At 37.7% G+C, this 22,349-nt stretch overlaps 1 protein-coding gene across 2 annotated transcripts in view; it reads right to left on the bottom strand.

Moving 5' to 3' along the window:
- The window catches only part of CHCHD3 (coiled-coil-helix-coiled-coil-helix domain containing 3), a 298,848-nt gene that overhangs the window by 37,328 nt on the left and 239,171 nt on the right, over positions 1-22,349 (bottom strand). For both annotated transcript variants that reach the window (XM_021673837.2, XM_021673838.2), the window contains one exon: positions 14,665-14,735. In XM_021673837.2, the coding sequence (XP_021529512.1) occupies positions 14,665-14,735 (71 nt within the window). The remainder of the gene's footprint in view (positions 1-14,664; positions 14,736-22,349) is intronic.

Below are 22,349 nucleotides of genomic sequence, written 5' to 3'. Positions count from 1 at the left end.
ATATCCTTTTCATTACACAAAGTCTCCAGGAAGGATAGCAAAAAAAGAAAAAATGTTCCTAAAATTCAATGGGAAGAAGAGCAAATACTTCAAAAGTTTCATTTAATAATCAAGTGGACTAGCAATAGAAAATCTACCTAGGATGTGAGCTAATTTTATCTATTTTGGGCACATTCAATCAGAATTACAGACATAAGTTAAAAATTAGACATCCAGAAAAAACATATTTGAATAAACCACATACAATTTGTCTCTAACACATTCTTTGTAATGACATGAAGAACCTGGTACCATGTGAATTCTTAAGACACCATTCAAAGGTATTCTGGCTAAGAGTAAAGAAAGCCAATCGTATACCATTTCAATTGGTATGAAAAGATGAGGCTCATTTTTGTCTAATGCCCTAGGATTTCTCCAGGCAGCATCCCATAAACCCAGTCTTTCCTCAACTCTCTTCTCTCAACCTTTTCAGTCAGAACTAGTCTTTCCTATGTCCTATCATCTCAAGACCCCGAACTTTGCTATCGATCAATATGGTAAGCTAATATGTGCTTATTTTTGAGTCACATTAGTATATTAATAGAGTGATAGTCATTCATTTGATACAGTAAACTATAATTATTATATAATAAACATATACAACATCTATGCACCTAATATTATATTGTAGTATTTGATAGAAGACTTCCAGAAACAATGACCAGCTCAAAAGGGATAATCCTAGTAGTGACAATTATGGGCACCAGGGATAGGTGAAAGAAAAAATATCCCAAGTAGGTAGAACTCTAGGTTGAATCTTTATGCACTATTAACTCTGCCCTTTAAAATATGGCATTTCAAGTCCTTCAAGTCTGATGCCAGTCTTCCTCTGTGGTCTCATATTGCATCAGTCCTCCCCCATACTCTTCCAATCATTTCCAGTATTCAATTCCCTCTTCATGGCAAGGCCATTCTCCCTCTTCTTACCGTATGAAAATCTCAAGGTGAGAAGATCCAGCTTATGCCAATCACCACTTCATGCAATCCAGATTCCTCTGGGATTCCCTTCCTATTCTTACTGCATTTTATCATTTGTACTTTCATATTAGCATTTACCATGTTTTGGTCACTTTTTGTATTCCCAATTTAAAACCACCATATGGAATGTAAAAGATACTCAAAATTTTTCATGAACAAACCTTTCAGTAATAATTCCTGCATCAGGTTCTGATACTTCTGCAGTCAAGCTAATGATCCCAATGAGTATAAGCCCTCTGAGGGCAGGGACTCAAACTGTATTTCTGTATTTTCAGGGCCCAAAGAACATGGAATATCAAAGAGACCCTTAATGAACTGATGTGTTAATATTGAGGATGATAAGCTCTTCAAAGCAAAATTGTCACATTAATACCTTAAAAAATATATAAATACATGTAATTGAGCTCACTGGGGGAAGAAACCAAACAAGTAAGGACAGGGTGTCAGAATTCACTAACAGAAAAGAACTCCCAAGACAGAGGAGTCAAAATAGGTCTGCTGGTAATATATAACATCTCAAGTTTACAGACTTCAAAAACACCCCCAAATCAACACCCAACTAACCAAACCAAAACCACAAATGATTTAAGTTGTCACAAAGCATTTTGCTTCTGCTTCTTGTCAATTAACCATGATGTCTTAAAGATGTATTCTACACCAGCAACGCTATTTTCTTCATTACACTAGTGTCTTTTGTATTGGAGAAACAGTATCAGGAAAAGACAAGAACTGGTTGATTATGAGCAGTACCAAATGAGCTGTAATGGAGGTGTTATGAATGTAAATCAGTGAAGCCTGATGCAGAAAACAGCAGCATCTGGGCATGCAGCTTGCAAAGTAATGAGACTGTGATAATGCACTGGCACCCAGCTTTGATCACTTCATCTTGTTAAAGACATTTGCTTGGGAAACAAAGGTATGAGGCACTGACGTCCTGCCCACAGCTTGCACAAGCACAAAAAATGGTAACAGATCAAGGATTGATACCCTTCTCTTTTCTCCTCCTTGCCAACACACCTCTTTTTCAGAACTGATGGTTTCATAGTTGGGAGCCCAGCATAAAGCAGGCTGAGCAAGCTTCTACCATATGAAGCGTCATGTCTGAACATGTCTATGATAATTGGCAATTCATTTTTCATCCTGAAAGCAGGAACAGGTGTATGCTACCTTCGACATCCCAATCACAAACCATGCTGAATGCATCTCTCACATAGGCAGCTTTGTTGAGCTCTATGCCAGTGGCAAACTGGTGGACTTCAGAGTCTGCATGGATGGCTCTGTCTCACAAATGAATAGGTATTTGTGTAATTTCAGATGCTCAAGAGAACAAGAGGAGGAGCAACTGGCAGTGCATAAAAAATTAAAAATTCCACCACACAGCAGCAGCACTTGGTCTTTCTTGTGTAAATAATGTAATTGGCAAATAGCATACTTCTTTGTAATCGCAATATCCCTACAATGCTTGTTTAACATACCAAAAAAGGAGGTTTTAGTCCTTGAAAAGGAGTATAAAGCCAGATGTATCACAACACAGTGTCTCTTGCCAGCTTCATCCAGAAACACTAGCTGAGGTGACTTGTGAAATGGAGCCAAGAGCAAGAACTCTCCTTAATGAGCACATTTATCAAATTTCCAGGGATTCAGTTGATTACCAGCATTTAGACATACACACTCACAAAAGGAACACAGCAATTTAACTATTGGCCGCTGAATGAGAAAGCACATGAAATAACTTAAGGCAGGCATGTGAGCAAGCTGGAGATGCTTGGCGACACTTTAACATATGAACATGTGTGCTTTCATTTCAACATGTAAAGAAGGGCCAAGACGAAAAGCTTTTACAAGTTTTCAAGCACTCTGCCAGGACTCAATAAATAGTATGAATAAATTGCTGCATATGATTATTATATTAAAAAGTACCAGTGTTACTGTACAAATGCTTCATTCACAAATACTGCCTTTGAAATCCCTTTATCAAAAGTAATTTTCAATCCTTAACCAAGCCTACCTGCAAGGTTCCTAGGTTGAAGAGGAAGAGAGTACAACAGGCATATGTAACTTCATGGGGTGGAAAACAGACTGATTCTTTAAGAAAATAAATAAATGAAATATAAGCAAGATTTATCCCTCTCTATTTCTCTAGTAATAAAATATCCTGAATGAACAGCCCTGAGTTTGAGATAAGGGATTCAAATTCTAATGAAAAAAACATGACTATGGACAGGATTAGGAATCATTTATTTAAGATTGTGATTAAATTGAAGAAACATTTTACCCACAGGCAGAAGCTGGGAATTCCCAATATTTGTGGCATTTTTTCCTAACTGAATTTAGGGTGTTGTAGGTATAATTAACGTACAGGCTGAGTATCCTTTACCTGAAATGCTTGGGAATGTAAGTGTTTTTGAATGTGAGTTTTGGAATTTGGAATATTTGCATATACATAAGGACACATCTTGGGGAAGGGACCCAGACCAAAGCATGAAATCCATTTACATTTCATATATGCCACACATAGCCTGAAGGTCATTGTTTTCTGAGGGACAGTGAATAAACTGCATTTGACTGTGCACTTGCCTTTGACTGTGACCTGTCACATGAGGTCAGGTGTGGAATTTCCAGTTTGTGGCATCATGTCGGCACACAAAAAGTTTTAGATTTGGGAGGATTTGGGGTTTCCAGATTAGGGCTGCTCATAACATACCAGTATCAAGTGTTCATATTGTATTAGAAGTTACATACCCTTATCTACTTGTAAAACCACCACACAGAACACAACAGAATATTCCCAAAACCTCAGAAATGCTGCCTGCGTCTTCTTTCCAATCAAATTTCCTCTAGTCCCACCAAAGGCATATTTTGCCTATTTTTGAACTTCATTTAAATGAACCACATAGGAAGCACTGTTTTGCGTCTGGCTTCTTTTTGTGTAACATGATGTTTGAGATCCATTCGTGCTGTTACATGTATCAGTAGCTTGCTCTTCTCTACTGCTGAACAGTGCTCTTCTGTATGAATATAAAGTAGAACACTGCACATTTTATCCCTATATTTCAATCAGCTTTGCCATCTGCCCTGACCCTTTCTGCAGGATACCACTGAGTTGAGCAGAATACTGCAGGTTTTGTTTCTCCATTCCCTCAATGATGACCATTTGGATTGTTGCTAGTTTTTGACACTATGAATAAATGTGCTATGAACACAGGTGTACAAGTCTTTTTGCAGACGTACATTTTCATTTCTTTTGGGCAAATACTTAGGACTAGACTTGTTGCATCATATAGCAAGTGTATGCTTTACATTTATAATGAGCTGCCAACATTTTTTTCGAAAGTCTTTTGCCATTGTATACCCCCAGCAGCAAAGTACAAGTTCTGGTTTCTCCACAATCTTCCAGACAATTAGTATTGTCAGTCTTCCTGATTTTCTCCATTCCTATGTTCTAAATGTGCATTTCCCTGATATCTAATGATGTAGAAACCCCTTTCATGTGCTAATTGGCCATTCTTACATCTTCCTTTGAAGTATCCAAGTCTTTTGCCCAGTAAAAAAATTTTCCTAATGATGTCTTAAGATAGGCAGAATTTTAAAATTTCATAAGGTCCAATTTATCAATTTTTGCATTTTGTTTGCTTATATCTTAAGAAAAATCAGAAGAGCCAGAAATAAGAATCCTTGATAAGACTGAAACCATGAGGGGTGACTTCGTAATTATACATTCATATGAACAACAAGAATACAAGTTTAAGTACAATGTATCCTGAAAGTTCTGGTTTCAGTTTTAGTATGTGGTTTTACCCAGGCAGAGTGAATGGGCAGTCAAATACATTTGTAAGTGAATTATCTGGCTGAAACCAGGGAAGTACTGACAGCATTTGGAATAGGCTTACCAAACTCTGGAGTGATAAAACTTAATTAATTAGATGTTATGCTATGGCTGAAGAACCCATGCAATGTTCTAGAAACTATTCTGAGCTACATTTTTATGTGTAGATGACTTCTTTAATTATGCTCAAGTCCTAAGACTGCTAACTTGGCATATCTGACACAAGGACAGAATTTAAATTCTACCCTCTAGAAGTCTTTCTGGACATCTTATAACAGGGCAGGTCAGTCAGACAATTAACTCTAATTGGCCTTTCTACAAGCTTTACTGCTTTCTATCTGTGGCTTAGTTGCAGTCAAAACACAAAATATGTTTTATCTTTGAAAGCATCAAAGGAAAATCAAAGAAATTATTTTTAACTGGAGCCCTTAAAAAGTAAATGAATTCTAGCTGGAATTGTCAAAAGGACAAACCTAGGAGTCTCAAATGTCTTTTCGAACTGTGAGCTGTGTAGTTAATTACTCAAGTAAGCAAAGATCAATAAACAAATTCCAAAATATCGTGTAACCTAGAACTCAGAATATTCTCATTTAAAATATTATGATACAAGGAAAGAAATAAGCTATCATGTCAGCAGAATCTTCATTTAACTCAAAGTGTGCAATTAATATTTCATATAACCATGTAGGGTATACTAGATTCTTAATGGATCATATTGATCAAGAAGAAAGTTCAATAGCAATGTTCCCGTTGGGGAAGACAGAACGATTTGTTAGCTCACACAGAATGAAGCATGAATCCAGGAGCATGTGGCCACAAACCTAAGGTCACAAGAATGGTTTGATCATTTACATGTTTGCACATAAACTGCTCATACGAAAGGAAAGAAGCCGCTTGGTGCAACATCAACAAACCCAACTGCCATGGCAAGAACAGAGAAGAGCATGCCAGGTCATGGACTGAGGAAGGACGCAGCCAATCTGACTGTACCATCAGCAGCTTATTTTACCAGTTGAGATTCCTTTACACCCTATGCTGAAGTGATGAAAAAAATTTCCAAAGTGATCCTTTTGATCTTGCGATCATGTTCGTGAGATGGCTGCAGTTTGCATTCTTTTTAGAGACAATACTCCCGAACAATACTCTTTGTTCTTGGTGCACACTCCTGCTCCTGCCCTTTTTATACCTATATTCCAATCAGCTGTGCTATCTGCCCTGCCCTTTTCAGGGGGATACCACTGAGTTGAGTGGAATACTGTGGTGACCAGTCATGGAGCAGAGACATAGTGCAGACGAAAATCTCTCTGGTTAATGTTTCTTGGCATTTACTTCCATTATCTACAGTATTTAGACTAAGTATAGAAATTTAACTCAAGGAACTAAAAAGAAATTAAATAACCAGACAGATATGATTCGAAGGGCTCCAATTTTAGAAGGGGGGAAAAGCATTAATCACCAAAGTTGTCTTTGTAAATATGACCAATTCTAAATGGGTATCATAAGAAATACTATCAAATACAGGCATGCTCCAAAGCCGGTCTCATTTTCCTTGGAACTAATTTGTTGCTTGATGGGAGGTAGACCGACAAACAAACCAGGCAGATTAACAGCTTGGGAGCTGGGAGTACTCTACTCTACAGATCCCTGATGAGATACAGAAGGAAATGCACCTACAACATTCCTAAAACTGCATCATCTACAACATCTACAACATCATCTACAACATTGAATCAAACAACAACTTAAGACCATGTTTTAGATAAGGATCAGAGACAACTTTCTTAGTTAACTTTTAAAACTTCTCAGCTTAAATGCCCTACAGAAGATGGCAGTTATAATTTACATTTTACAGATGGAAGACACAAGCCAAAGACATAATAAATAACCTGCCTGAGGAGCTGGGTATTCTAAATAACCAAGTCTATGTGACAGCCAAATGTGTATTTGCCATTAGCTTCATATACAAAGTATATTTGTAAGTACATAAGCATCCTTCTTCAATTTCAGAACTGAAATCCTCCTCCAGCAGCATATTCACAAACTCCAGAGGGGACATGAAATACTACGGAAGCTGACGTAGGTGAGCTGATGTTTTAAAAACAAAAACCAACAAATAACCCTAAACTTCTAAAAACATAATTGTAACCAGGAGGCTCGTGCACAAAGGGTATAGGTATATTTACTTTATCCAGAATTTTGCCTCTTCCACTACTAAGTCTCTTACTGTATAATCAAGATGTTACTTGGCTCCAAGGACCTTGGGGAATAAAATGTCACCACTGCAGCTGCTATATTTCTCGCTCACAGACCTTCAAATTAAAAAAGGGGGGAAAAAGGCCCAATACAAATGCAGAATTTAATTAGTTAGTAAAAGCCCAAATCCTTGCCTGAAGCCCTGTTCTTCCTGTAATATCGCATTCTTTTCTTCTTGTGTAAACTTTTCATTATGAAGGAGACAACTTTATAATACAATAACTCCAGTTATAATGTAACCACTGGTAACATAACTCCTGCATTAGAGAAGGCAGTATGTTCAAGTAATGTTGTTTTAATACAATTTGTGTTCAGCAGAAACCAAGTCAACTTGATCATTCAGAATGTGATCAATGTGAATTAGTGTCTTACTGAGATAAAACATTTGATCATTTCAAAACTGATCAATGAGAATCAGAGCTAAAACATTTATCATGTACATTTGGTATATTAGATCCATTCACACAGCACTAAAGTAGGTTATAAGTAGACATCAATACATGTTAGAGAAGATGTTCAGGGTACCTGTCAGCTGTAGATACAAATACAAGCACATCAGCATATAATTTTAATACTTTTGATAAGGCAAGTTACTCAATAAGGCAGGTGAAGTCACTGACAAATTGCAAGAACTCAACTTCAGAGAAACTAGAAAGCGAAGCACAGAACCGAATAGCTCAAACTTTTGAAATAAGTTTTAATTAAAAGTTTAAGAAGAAAGGAAAATAACATAAATTTACCTGACTAAACTTCTAGAAGAATTTTAAGACTATTAATCAGAGTAAACTTTGCATTTTTAGTACAATTAGTTCTATTAATCTAATATTTCCAAATTGAGGTTGCATTGACATTCAGGCTCACTGGCTTATGCATCTAACAGAATTATAAATTTGCCAGTCAAAACCATATTTAATTATTTTACAGCCAATTAAGCAGGATCTTTAAACATCGCTGCTTAAAACTGTCCATGATACACATGTGTAATTATACAGAACATGAAAAACACCTGCTGATACTATTGGCACATTTTCCTCAGCTTCACAAATTCATCTGTGGCATAGCTATTAAAATCTTACACCGAAAAAAGAAACTAAAGAATATTGCCAGTTAAAGTGTTACCCCCTTAAAAAAAAAATCAAGGACATTTTAAAGTTAAAGAGTTTTACGTTGAAGAAAATCTTTAAATACAGGGTAATACTTAAAAAGTCCATTTTAACTGTATGAGTTTTGCATAGCATTTCTCAGATACTCTAAAATCACCTGAACTACTTTTACAGGGTAACTAATCTTTTAATACTTTATAAGGATAACCCAAGCTGCTTCTATGAGCCTAAATTTACAAGTCGGGTTTCAACAACTTCATTCAAGGATAAAAGCGAAAACCCCTCTAAAATCTGGCACACGAAGGAGTATTACTGGTATTCACATCCAAGTTCATAGAACTGTACTTCTTTAAAAGTGCTTCTTCTTTCAAAGACACTGAAGCCATGTTAAAAAGTTACCTCTAATGAAATCATTCCAAAAATTTTCAATAGATCTATATCACTTTCATTGTGTATTTTTTCTTTCTTTTATGGAAAATAGGAACTTACCACTTCAGTATGTAGAGGACAGAATGAAAGTGAAATATCAATTGTCTTTAAAATGCTTTTCATTTGTTTACTATTACATTGTCTTTACGATGTATATTGCCTTTAAACATGTTTTTGATATTTGTTTTACATTTACTTGATATTTGCTTTTCTATTTTAAAAACAATTCACGTGCATAAACACTCTGGTAACATCTTCCTTCTATAGGCATGGCATATCAGCTCCAATGTAGCCACAGAGATCTGATGCTGACATTGACCAAGAAACAGGAGGCCGGCAGCACTCCAGCTACATTGCTGTGCGGATTCTCTTACATGCTTCCTATGAGTGCTTTATGTGCTGGTCGCTCCTAGCTAGAGTATTAGCTCCCTAAGGGTAAGAACTCCTTCTAATGTGCTAGTTAGAGGTAGCATCTAGAATTTGTTTAAAAACAAATACAGAAATTTCTCTGATGGCACAGTTTCATAACTTTTGAATATCATGATAAAATGTAATATTTATTACTTTGTGCTAGACCTGTGTTAAGAACTACACATGAAACATTATTAAAACAATATTTTGTTTAATTAATTACCTATGAGGTACAATATAAGGATTAATCTAAAATATAATTTGCATTAGGATGAGCTATAACATGGTACTAGCATCATATAATAGAAACTAGCACCCTAAGTTGCTATAAAATGTGACATGAAGTGTTGATAATTACTGTTTTAGTTGGATTGAGAGAAGAGAAAATATTCCTTTTGAATTAAAGCTACATGTAAAAAGAATGCTAGATTTGCTCAGTGATTTAGGTTTTGAAGCAAAAATTTTAAATCTATTGTGGGAAAGTAAAAAGTCCAATTATCTTCAAATCCCTTAATTCCCACTGAAATCACGGTAAGTAATATTGTTAATAACTTGATATGCATTACGAATGCAATCACCCCAATATAGGAGAACTAACTTAGGATTTTTAAAAAGATCATCATTTAAAAAATTTGTCTTGCTTTTGTTTTTCTCTGATGAACTCAGAGTTCCATGCTAGTAGTAAGATCCTGGCCTGTTTTCTTAGTTGTATATTCAGAGCTCAGCTTGCCACAAGGGGTGGCTCTATGTATGAATGACGTGTGGATAAAGGAGGAGAAAACAATCCATTAATTCTAAAGTGTTATACTGCCAAAACTATGAGGGACTTAAGTAGGAGTGAATATTTTAAGCATCCCTAAAATAATTCCATTAGCTATTCTGGTAGGTTGCATCGATGTGCTGGTGTTAGTCACGGGCAGCTTCAAATGCTCTTGGTAACTTTCTTTCTCTTTACAGTGATTTGCGTGACCCCTCATCAGGTATATAATACTGCCTTGACGTTGCATTTTCAAAAGCTTCTATCTCCTGTAACCAAGATGCACAACAAATGAATCCTACTTTCATCAGATAAAATTAAATAAATTCTCCTCAAAGTCCTTCAGAACTTGTTGCCTAAGAGGAACTGTTGAGTTCAGGTTTAGATTCAAGATAGAGCTCTTCAAGGTGACGCTTACAGGTGCTAAGCTGGTCATACAGATAGGAGCCAGTGAAAATAATCTGACCAGGCAAAAAATCCCTGTCATGCAATGCAAATATTACATATTATCTTACAAAAGTCCTGATTATCTGAGATGGCCAAACTTCTAAGAAGAAACAGCAGTTTACTAAGTAATCTCTGTGCCTTTAAAGATGGTAAGCATCTCCTAGACCCAATGTACTATCACTTCCTAGGTGTGAAGCTAATAAACTCACTGCAAATCAAAATACAACATTCTAGGAAGCTCAGTCTAGCAGGAAGTAGCTGGGGGGGAAATGATATAATGAAAACCACTCTCTAAAAAACTAGCTATGAAAATTTCTTCACAGTGTGTTAAAACCTGGATTTTGTGTGTATTGGAGTTAGTCAAACTGCAAAATCCAAGGGCACAGTCTCCAAAATTGCCCTTGGATTTTGACATTAACAGCAATGGGGGTGGGGGGGCGGTGTTCCAAACCACCCAAAATTCATGATTAAATAATTCACTGAAAGAACTCAGAACTCACTATAAGCTGTTAAACTCAGTTATGGTTTACTATAGGGCAGTGATACAGAAAATCAGCCAAAGGAAGAGATGCATAGGACGAAACCTGGGTGGGAGTTCCAAATGCAAAGCTTCCAATGTCCTCAGGACCTGCTGCCCTCCAGGGATTAATGTGTGACAGTACCCATGGAGTACTGTCAACCAGGAAAGCTCACCTGAGCAGCACTGTTCAGAGTTTTATTGGCGCCTCATTAAACAGCTTGACTGACTGATGGTCCCCATCATAAACTCACCTCCCCAGAGGCTGAGCTGTTACCACATGGTCCAAGGGGCCCAGCAAGAATAGCAATTTCTTCTTCTTTTTTATCTCTTCTTCTTCTTCTTCTTTTCTGAGATAGGGTCTCACTCTGTTGCCCACACTGGAAGACAGTGGTGCCATCTCAGCTCACTGCAACCTTTGCCTCCTAGGCTCAAGTGATCCTCCCACCTCAACCTCCCAAGTAGCTGGGACTACAGGCATGTGCCACCATGCCCAGTTAATTTTTTTTTTTTTTTTGTAAAGACAGGGATTCCTCGTGTTGGACAGGCTGGTCTCGAACTCCTGGATTGCTCAAGCAATCCAACCACCTCAGCATCCCTAAGTGCTGGGATTACAGGCCTGAGTCACCGTGCCTGGCTGAGAATAACAATTTCTATCACTTAGGAAATTCCAAGGATTTTGCATTTCCCAGGAGCTTGGTACAAAATCCAGACCTCTCTTTGGGCAAGGCCAATTCTTTACTACACAGTTCGGCCAGATTATTAACTCTTGAATAATATATTTAAAAGGTAAGACAGAATGATGCTGTTGTGGTTCTATTTAAAACAAAGTCTAACTTACAGGGAGGGCCCTGCTGACTTGCAGGAGGTCAGTCATCATGGTGTCAACCTTGTGCTTCATGTGGCCTCTCGCTCTCCAAGCCTAGCTCAGGCTGAATGACATGGCAGCTGGGCAGAACTTCAGGACAGAGATTTTTCCATCTAAAACCAGACCTATCTTTCTCTATGAAATCTACTTTCCACCGATTTTCCAATCTGCTAACCTCATAATTCTGTTTCTTTTGCCCCTTTTATCTAAATGTTAGGAGATGAACTGTGTCCCCTGAAAATTCATAACTCCATTGCTCAATACCTCAGAATGTGACTGTATTTGAGATGAGTGTCTTTAAGGAGGTAATTAAATTGCAGTGAGGTCATAAGAGGGGATTTAGTCTAATATGACTGGTATTCTTGTAAGAAAAGAAGATTAGCATGTAGACACAAGAGGAAAGACCATATCAAGACACAGGGAGCAGATGGCCAGCTATAAGGCAAGGAGAGAGACCTAGAAGCCATCAGCCCCAATGTCACCTTGACCTCAGACTTCTGGCCTCCAGAACAGTAAGAAAATAAATTTCTGTTATTTAAGCCACCCAGTCTGTGGCACTTTGCAGCTCTGGCAAACTAACACACCAATTAATTACGAATTCATGTCTAATCTTTTTTTTTCTTTTTTTGAAACAGAGTCTTGTTCTGTCGCCCAGGCTAGAGTGCAATAGCATTATCTCGGCTCACTGCAACCTTTACCTCCTGGGTTCAAGCAATTCTCCTGCCTCAGCTACTCCAGTAGCTGAGATTATAGGCATTCACCACCATGCCCAGCTAATTTTTGCATTTTTAGTAGAGATGAAGTTTTGCTATGTTGCCCAGGCTGATCTTGAACTCCTGGCCTCAAGTGATCCACTCACCTTGGTCTCCCAAAGTGCTGGGATTATAGGCGTGAGCCATCATGCCTGGTACCACATCTAAACTTTCAACAACACTTTTTTCCTCTTTCACTTGTAGAGACTCCCCATCTAATTTTTTTTTCTCTTTTTTTTTAAGACATGGTCTCGCTCTGTCACTGGAGTACAATGGCGCAATCATAGCTCACTGCAGTCCTGGGTTCAAGCAGTTCTCCACCTCAGCCTCTCCAATAGCTGGGATCACAAGTATATGCCCCTACAACTGGCTAATTTTTAAGTTTCTCTTTTGTAGAGACAGGGTCTCACTATGTTGACCAGGCTGGTTTTTGAACTTCAGGCCTCAAGTGATCCTCCTGCCTCAGCCTCCCAAAGTGCTGGGATTACAGATGTGAGCCACCGTGCTTGACCTTAACTCATTCTTCTGGATCTTATTTTTCATGCCTCCAACTAAAACTCACATCCCCTGTCAGGTTACTTTTCCTTCAGGAACCCAGAAATAAAAGCACTCATCTGGTCAAACATCTTCCCATGACTCATTGCTCAATGAAGACCAAACTTCACAGCCCAGCAGCTAAAGACCCACTGACCTTTCCAGCTTTATCTTGCACTAGTCTGTCTGACTCAAGCCACTGCTTTGTCACTCACCAACTATAGAGCATAGCTTTCCTTCTGAAAATCTTTCCCTTCCACCTACTCAATACTCTTCTTAAAGCCTCAACTAAAAAATCAAATTTCTTATGAAGACTTCACAGATCACTCTAGTCAAAATTCATCTCTGATGTATCTTAAACTTAGTTGTTTTTACAGCTATTGTCTTATAATAAATATTTAGGGAGTCAATTCAAAGGTTCTCATGATATAGAGACAGAAAATCGTTTACCACCAAAAAAAAAAAAAAGTCACTATATCATTAGGGAGAAAAACAAACACGTAACTTAAAATAATACATGTAGAGTAACTTTTAAAATAAAATCTATACCCAGTTCTATTAATATGTCTAAATTCTTAAGATCTCACATTAATATTTAATAGTGAGACTTGTGGCCCATCCTTAGAAGGTCTCTCTCTGCTGCCTCTAAAGAGATAATTTACTGGGGAAGGCTGTTTAAATAAACCTCAAACTATCTTGAATTTTAAAAAATTTTTATTTTAATCCACATTACAGTAACGCTAATATCCATTACCACACAATTTGTACTGTAGCAGAAAGTAGTAATTCCACCTTAGGGTTTAATCATTTTATCAAATGCTTGTAAACATGTGCAAGGAAGGAGGTCAGAGCCCGATGCAATCTTTCAGCTAAAGCTGTCACAACAACTTTTTTTGCTTCACTAATTTGCACATGTGCTAGTAATAGGGGTTACACAATAGAACTATTTATATACTCAGAACAATTCTGAATGATGTCTTCTTACCTAATGTGAGAACTGGCAGCAAAGGGAAAGTACAAGGCTATGGGTCACGGACACTTTGATCCATCAATTACAGAACATTCCTTTAAACGTTCCAAGGATTAAGAGAGGTAGCAATTTAACATCACCTTCATAATCAAGGGCCAGGTAAAGTCTATGATTTAAATGCTTTCAAGGTACATGTGAAGAAATGAAAACAGTCTAACCATGAGAAAGGAGGATACCCAAATTTGGACATGCCCACCATTTTATTATACAAAAGTGAATGGTTTCTATGTTTCCATTAATAGAGTAGCAATTTAACATGAGCTTCATAATCAAGGGCATTCTATTTTATATATTATTACAAATGAAAATTCTATTACCATTGCTTTCAATTCCCCCGCCGCCCCGTTTATAAAATACATTGATTTGTAACAAGCTTTCATCAAATGTCTTTTCCTTGGCATATGAATTCCAGTATAGCAGATTACATGGCCCCATCTCAACCACCCCAAAACTCTTCCAAGTATTCTAGAGTGCTATATAACAAACTATGTTCTGTTCAAGAAGCACTAAAATTGCCAGATATAGGTGAAGGGGAGGAAGGCAGCAAATCACACTGCCATGTGTGTACCTATGCAACAATCTTGCACGTTCTTCACATGTACCCCAAAACCTAAAATGCAATAAAAATAAAATAAAATAAAAATACCAAAAAAAAGCACTAAAATTGTGCTTTCATCTTGTTAAGAATAGTAAATAATTATAATGCTACTAAAAACTTACTTGAACTTTGCTTCCACCTCTTCAGCAGCTTTCTGATATTGTTCAGTGGTGACTTTGTAGAACTCTGAGCTCTGTGGACAAAGATTGATAGCAAAGTTTTCACTATCTAATATGACAAAACGTGTGGAAGATTTACAACTTCAAAAAATACATAAAACCTTGTTTCAGCCACTCAAGCAGTAGAAGGCTTTCTTGTATAAGTGGCATGGATACTTATGAAACACATGTAAAGCTACTCGTTTAAATAACAGTAGAGTTGTTGGTATGTGGATTATAATTACAGAATACATTTTCACAGTTACAATTTCTTATTATTTTATCCTTTGGAGAAAATTCCTAACATTTTGGAAAGATTCTTTAAATCGCCATTATTTGGAATCTACCTTTGTAAGACCAAAGGATGCCTGAGATCAAAAACTGAAATTCACATACATTCATATTTACCTATTATTCCATTGTGTTCCTACTAGGATATTAAAGATCAACTTGTTCTACACAATCTATTTGTTGTCAAGATGGCGGCTCACACCTATAATCGCAGCACTTTTGGCAGGCCAAGGCGGGCGGATCACCTGAGGTCGGGAGTTCGAGACCAGCCTGACCAACATGGTAAAACCCCATCTCTACTTAAAAAAAAAAAAAAAAAAAAAAATTAGCGTGGTGTGGTGGCGCATGCCTGTAATCTCAGCTACTCAGGAGGCTGAGGCAGGAGAATCTCTTGAACCCAGGAGGCAGAGGTTGCAGTGAGCCAAGATCATGCTATTGCACTTCAGCCTGGGCAACGAGCAAAACTCTGTCTCAAAAAGAAAAAAAAAAGATATATTCTTTATGGAGTATAAGTTGTTCTATCATTTTCACATGACCACAAGAACAGCAACAGTTATGACTAATCAGTAGGAACAAGGGGGCAGATTTAGATAATTTTAAGAAAAAATGTTTCCACTACTAACATGAATGGACACATAAACAACATAAACCAAGATGCAATGGCAAAGTCATGCCTTTCCTGGGGCAGCAAAATGTATCCATTCTGACTTAGCTACACTGGAACTGGTCTTATTGCAGGAGGTGGCCTAAATGACCCCATGAGCCCTGAGACTCAATGAAATGTCCTGCAAAACGCACTGCATTTAAAAAAAAAAAAAAAAAAAACCACCACAAATACCACCACAATACAGTGGTCAATTGTGTACCTTTCATCCTCTAATCACTCAAGTTTCACATGCATGGCTTGGGATCATTTATTTTTTAATAAATCATTGTTGGTCGGTAAAAAAATAAAAGTGAAATCCTCTTCACACCAGTGACCCCTTTGCATTTAACAATCTAGGTTGTCCAATGACAGTCACATCCAGGATTCTTGGATGTAGATAAAATCAATAGGTATGTGATTAGACAGCAGACTCAGGGTGGCTGGAGCCACGGACAGGTCACCATTTGAGATGATGAATGGCTTTCTATCAACCTATAGTCCCCTGTGATGCTAACATTTACTATAATCTTATTTGGGCTACAATTTATCTTTCTTGCACCTGATCAATAAAGATGAACAGAACAGTTCTAAGGATCGATTGTAATTTTTTATCATTTTCAAGCACAAAGGTGCATTTCTGACAAGAAGACAATATTCTAAGTGTACTCCTTCTGCATTTTATAAAATTGCAATTTGAGTGATCAACTGCACTAATCTGTATGCTGAGAGGTTTTAATTCCTCTGTAGGTCTCAAGCTATCAAAAAACCATTTGTCATCTCAGATACTTAACTGAAGGTTATGTCACACCTTCCTATCTGTTTCACTTTTAAGATTTTCTTTCCTTTAAACTACACACCAGTCACAACATGCTCTTTTGCAATGTTTGGCTTAGGCTTTCCTTTGAACCATTCTAACAAAGAAGGCAGCAAAAAGGCAGTTACTAATCACTAACAATAGTTACTCTCACTAAAGGTGGGAAACACCCAGATTAATGAACTGTCAAGTGGGTATTATGTTACTGAATTACCTATTAAAATGCTGGCTAAGCAACATCTTAATTAACACTTTTGCTTAGTTTAAGTACTGAAACTAGTATCTGGACAGAGACAGGATTACACTGAAATATCTGGTTTCTGGTACTGTTCTGTGACCTTGAGCAGGTCTTTAATCTCCACCAACTTTCCTTCCAGTGTTCCATCTATCCAATATTATCGATGAAAATATTAGCACTGCTTATTTCTGCCAAAGCTGTTGAAGAAATCAAATAAGATAGGCAAGACAGCTGTGAAATCTGTTAAATGTTTTACAGAGTAGATCAACATCTAAATAAAATAATTTTGGAGGAAAATAATTAGGGTAATTCCACTCTAAGTATAGATTCTAAATGGTAAAAAGCAAATACTATAATTTTTATTAAGAATGTGCACAAAATCAAGAGTTTGCCCTAATACAAATTAGTCAGTTCTTCTCTGCTTTGCCATACCAAATGCAGGTAAAATTATTATTAATTTTGTCAACTTTCCTATAGGATGTTAAAACACACACACATGCACACCCACGCGCACATGCATGTACACCCTAGTACCTGCGTTGCTTGAAAACTTAGCACATAATTCTCAAATTAAAGCTTTAGGGTTTATTTATGCTCTATATTTCCACCTCAGTGACCAGTTTCCAACACTGCATAAATCTTTCCAACAAAGAAAAGTCCCCAGGAGGTAACATCATGTAACAACCAAGGGAATAAACACAAGTATTCTCAAAACCTGTGACAGTGTTTACTTCATTATTTAAGTATTTATTTATTCATGAAAATTAAATTCTTATTGCCCCAATAACATCCATCTTTGGGAATCAGACCCTTAAGAAGCTTTCCATCAGACGTGGGAGAAAAGAACAATTATTATAATGGAAAGTCACAAATGCCAAGTTAAAAGTCACAGATAAGTGTTACTGGAGTTCAGAAAGAGTAGAGATCTCCTTTCGCCTCAGAAGACACTTTTAAAAATAAACAGCACCCATTCAAAAAAACAACCACCAACCCAACAAAAAATACTCATTATGTTTTCCAGTGAGAGAATGGATAAATACTGGTTATTTGTACAGTGAAAATCCACAGCATACAGATAAGGAATGAATTAGAGAAACATGCAGAGCAAAAAAGTTGTAGAGCTGATTGGTAGGATGCATCTGATGCCAAGATTGGAAAAGTGAAAAATAATGAACAAGAATAGTAAACATGAAGTTCCACTGATTATCTCTGAGTGGCAGCAGTCACAGGGTGTGGCGGAAGTGCACAAGAGGTGCAGGATGCCACAGAGTATGGGAACACAGGCTTTGCTGTGTTGCTGTAGTTTTTCAAATGAGGTGTGGGCATGCAGCTAGTTACTATGTTGGTTTAAAATATTTTATAATCCAGACAAAAATGGTATTACTCTCACTTTCCTCCAAAGGGGTTAACAATACATGATTTCGTTTGGCTAGAAATAAAGTGTATGGTGGGGGCCGGGTACATGCTGAAGAGGTCAGCTAAGTGAAGACTGTATATATTCTTCAATACTAAACTATTGCCGTATATACACAATACTAAGCAAATGTACTCTTTTCATTTTTATTGTGAAAAAATTTTAGTTATAGAGAATAAGCACAAAATAGAAGATTCCCATATATCCTTCACCTAGGTTCCCTTTCTGTCCACATCTTAGATATTATAATACAATCATCAAAAGTAATGATTTAACAATGTTACAACAGTACTAGCTGAACTACAGACTTAATTCAGATGTTTCCAGTTTTCCTACTCATGTTCCTTTTCTGTTTCAGGACCTAACCCTGGATCCCAGGTTGTATCTAATTGCCATGGCTCCTTAGTCCCCTCTAATCTATGACAGTTCCTCATCTTCCTTGTCTTTTATGACCTTGACACTTCCAAAGAATACTGGTCAGATGTTTTGTATCATAGACTTGAGATTGGGGCTCATCTGGTGTTTTCTCATGGTTAGTGTTTTTGCACTACTGGGAAGAATTCTACAGAAGCAATGTGCCCTTCTCCTGCCTAATTTCAGGGGCTACATTATGGCAAAAGATCTTTTGATTGATGTAGACCTTGACTATCTGATTAAAGTGGTGTCTGTGGGGATTCTCCACAACAAAGCTACCATTTTTCCTTTTTGTAATTGATACCTTGTAGGAGATAAATTTGATGCAAACATTCTGTTTCTTCTCAAAGTTTCATCCATCACTTTTTGGTATCCACTGGTGAGTCCTGTCTGCAGCAATGACTATTATGGTGTTCTGATGGTGCATTAATTTCTTTCTCTTTTTTTTTTTTTTGAGATAGAGTCTCGCTCTGTCGCCCAGGCTGGAGTGCAGTGGCGCAATCTCGGCTCACTGCAACCTCCACCTCCCAGGTTCAAGCAATTCTCCTGCCTCAGCCTCCCCAGTAGCTGGGATTACAGGTACATGCCACCACGCCCGGCTAATTCTGGTTGCAAGCCCTTGGTTCAAGGTCTATGGACCACCTGCCTCAGAATCACTTGCGGAGTTATTGAACTGTAGAGTCTTGGGCCACATCCTGAATCTCTGGGGATGGGGCCAGGACGCTGCATTTTTTACAAGCAGCTTGGGTGATTCTGAATACACACACTAAATTTGTAAACTATGGGGTTTCTAGAACAATGCGAGAATAACATAGTATTTAGCTTGCCATTCAAAGTGAAAAAAAAAATCAGTGTTTTTGAAGAATGATGGCAAATAACCACTTTTCATAATTAAATGTAGCTATAATCTTTACAAAGGTACTGCAAATTAGTGATTCTGCCAATGTTGTTGGCAGATCACTGGTGGACCCCAAACTGCTCCAAGAACTGTCTTCACCACACACTGCCTAGCAACACTATAGTGTTCCTACCCTGAATGGGGACTGAGAGGTAAGAGCACAACCATTTTCGGAACGGTTGCTTTTGTTATCTGTGTTGTCTTGAGATGGTAATAGGCTGCACATGCTGCTATCTTGTTTATTAATTATAGATGACTATTACTTTAATATCATCATTGTAACTGTTTTCTTTGGTTAACCCTACAGTTTGTAGTAAGATAGATATCGATTTTTTTTTTTGGTTTGGTCATTTATGAATAGCTAAATTGTAAGACCTGTATGATCTATGCTTCAAATAAGGAACAACCACATACTCACTTCCAAAGATGTGTATATTCCCTCCCAAATTTGCTAAGGGTAATTCCTCATAGTGTATGGAGCGGGGAAGAAATCCTGTTAAGATGACCTTAAAAAGAGAACTAAAGAGAACAAGAGGGTCGGGCATGGTGGCTCATGCCTGCAATCCCAATACCTTGAGAGGCTAAGGCGGGAGGATCACTTGAGGCCAGGAATTCAAGACCAGCCTGGACAACATGGTGAAACCTTGTCTCTACTAAAAATACAAAAATTAGCGGGCCAGCGTGGTGGCTCAAGCCTGTAATCCCAGCACTTTGGGAGGCCGAGGAGGGTGGATCACGAAGTCAAGAGATCGAGACCATCCTGGTCAACATGGTGAAACCCTGTCTCTACTAAAAATACAAAAAATTAGCTGGGCATGGTGGCGCGTGCCTGTAATCCCAGCTACTCGGGAGGCTGAGGCAGGAGAATTGCATGAACCCAGGAGGCAGAGGTTGCAGTGAGCCGAGATGACGCCATTGCATTCCAGCCTGGGTAACAAGAGTGAAACTCTGTCTCAAAAAAAAAAAAAAAAAAAAAAATTAGCTAGGTGTGGTGGCGGGTACCTGTAATCCCAGCTACTTGTGTGGCTGAGGTATGAGAATTGCTTGAACCCAGGAGGCACAGGTTGCAGTGAGTCAAGATTGTGCCGCTGCACTCCAGTCTTGGCAATAGAGTAAGATGTGTCTAAAAACAAACAAACAAAAAACAAAGATGCCCATGATCTTACAAGGTGGTCTTCTAATGTATAATCATTTTTTTAATGTGTGTAACGACATACCACTTCTGTGCCTATAAGGTCCTTCACAGCCTAAAGTAAAAAATACCTTCATTCATATTCACTCTGCATATTGTCCTGCCCCATAAACAGTAGAAAAAGATACTTGACATGATTTGTCCAGTGGTACTATTAATGTAAATTTGTGGCGGGTAAATGTGATTTAATTCAAATATCAAAGGTGTGATTTAATAATTTCTTTCTTTAAAACGGAAAGTCTTATTCTTTGATGTAAACATAAAACATGTTTTCCTGCCGGGCGTGGTGGCTCACACCTGTAATCCCAGGACTTTGGGAGGCTGAGGCAGGCAGATCACAAGGTCAGGAGATCAAGACCATCCTGGCTAACACAGTGAAACCCCATCTCTACTGAAAAAAAAAAAAAAAAAAAAAAAAGAAAGATTAGCCAGGCGTGGTGGCATGTGCCTGTAATCCCAGTTACTCAGGAGGCCGAGGCAGGAGAATCACTTGAACTCAGGAGGCGGAGGTTGCAGTGAGCTGAGATTGAGCCATTGCACTCCAGCCTGGGTGACAAAGTGAAACTCCATCTCAAAAAAAAAACATGTTTTTCACCAAGACTTTGAGAAGGTAGATTTCATAAATTTAAAGTAGAATAAAGTAGAATGACAGTACCTCTTAGATGTCTTAGCAGTAACAACAGTCTGATAAAGACTTGCTCTTCCTTGTCAAAGATAAGCGAAGTAAGCTCCTAGGAGGTGAACTATATCTAAAACAACAATATAATTCTCTACATTTGGAAGATATTTCTGTCACCTATATTAACCGATAAGGCATCATTGGAAACAATAGGTATTTTGATTTTCTGTATTAAAACACATTCCAACCTAAGGCACCATGGATCAATTACTGAAAACACAGGCAACAAACTGTGTGGGGAGACTGAATGTTCCATTGTACATAATTTTAAGTACGTTTCCTGTAAAACATATGCATATGTTGTCCACAGAACTCTGTACTTAGGTGAGCGATTCTTAGCAGTACAGCATAGTGATTAAGAATAGGGACTTTGGAGCCAGACTGCCGAATCATGGCCCTACCCTTGTGAAACTGAGCAAGTTACTTAACCTCAACAGTTACTTTTCCTCTGTAAAATAGGGATAGTGTAATAATAATTGCCTAATAGGATTCTTTGGGGGAATTAATAAGCTAATATACATAAAACTCTTGTAGTACCAGGGACTTAGGAATGCCACCTATTATTAAAAATTATTTGAACAGGAAAAAAACGCTGTACAGTATGGGGTGGCTTTTCTTTTTTAAAGCCATTTTAATAAAAATTTAAATCTTTAAAACAAAAGCCTTTTCTTCCATTAACCAGACACTGGTGAATGTTGCTCACACTGCTTACCTGTTCTGTTTTTCTGTTCCTTAAGACAGATGGGAAATATGAAGACAATAGCAGGCCGGTGTCATGAGCGTTAATAGCTACAGAATTAACTGACCAGCCCATATAAAAATCAAACCAATAACATTTGACCTTATCACTAATGAAATCCAATTAACTAAATTAAACAGCCAAAGTACTTTAATGCCAAGACTTCCCAAGGCCTTGAATTTTACTCTACATGATGAGAAATACTGTTCATGATTCTCAAACTGATTTGCTCATGGAACCTCTGGAGGAAACAGAATCTCCTAAAATGGGTCCATGAGAAATGCGGAATTAAAGAAAAGTCCAACCACATGTCAATCCTGCACT

This window comes from Aotus nancymaae, unplaced genomic scaffold (assembly GCF_030222135.1).
Source record: "Aotus nancymaae isolate 86718 unplaced genomic scaffold, 86718_ANA_hifiasm-v0.15.2.pri h1tg000002l, whole genome shotgun sequence".
NCBI lineage: Eukaryota > Metazoa > Chordata > Mammalia > Primates > Aotidae > Aotus > Aotus nancymaae.
This window is presented reverse-complemented; position numbering and strand designations above follow the sequence as displayed.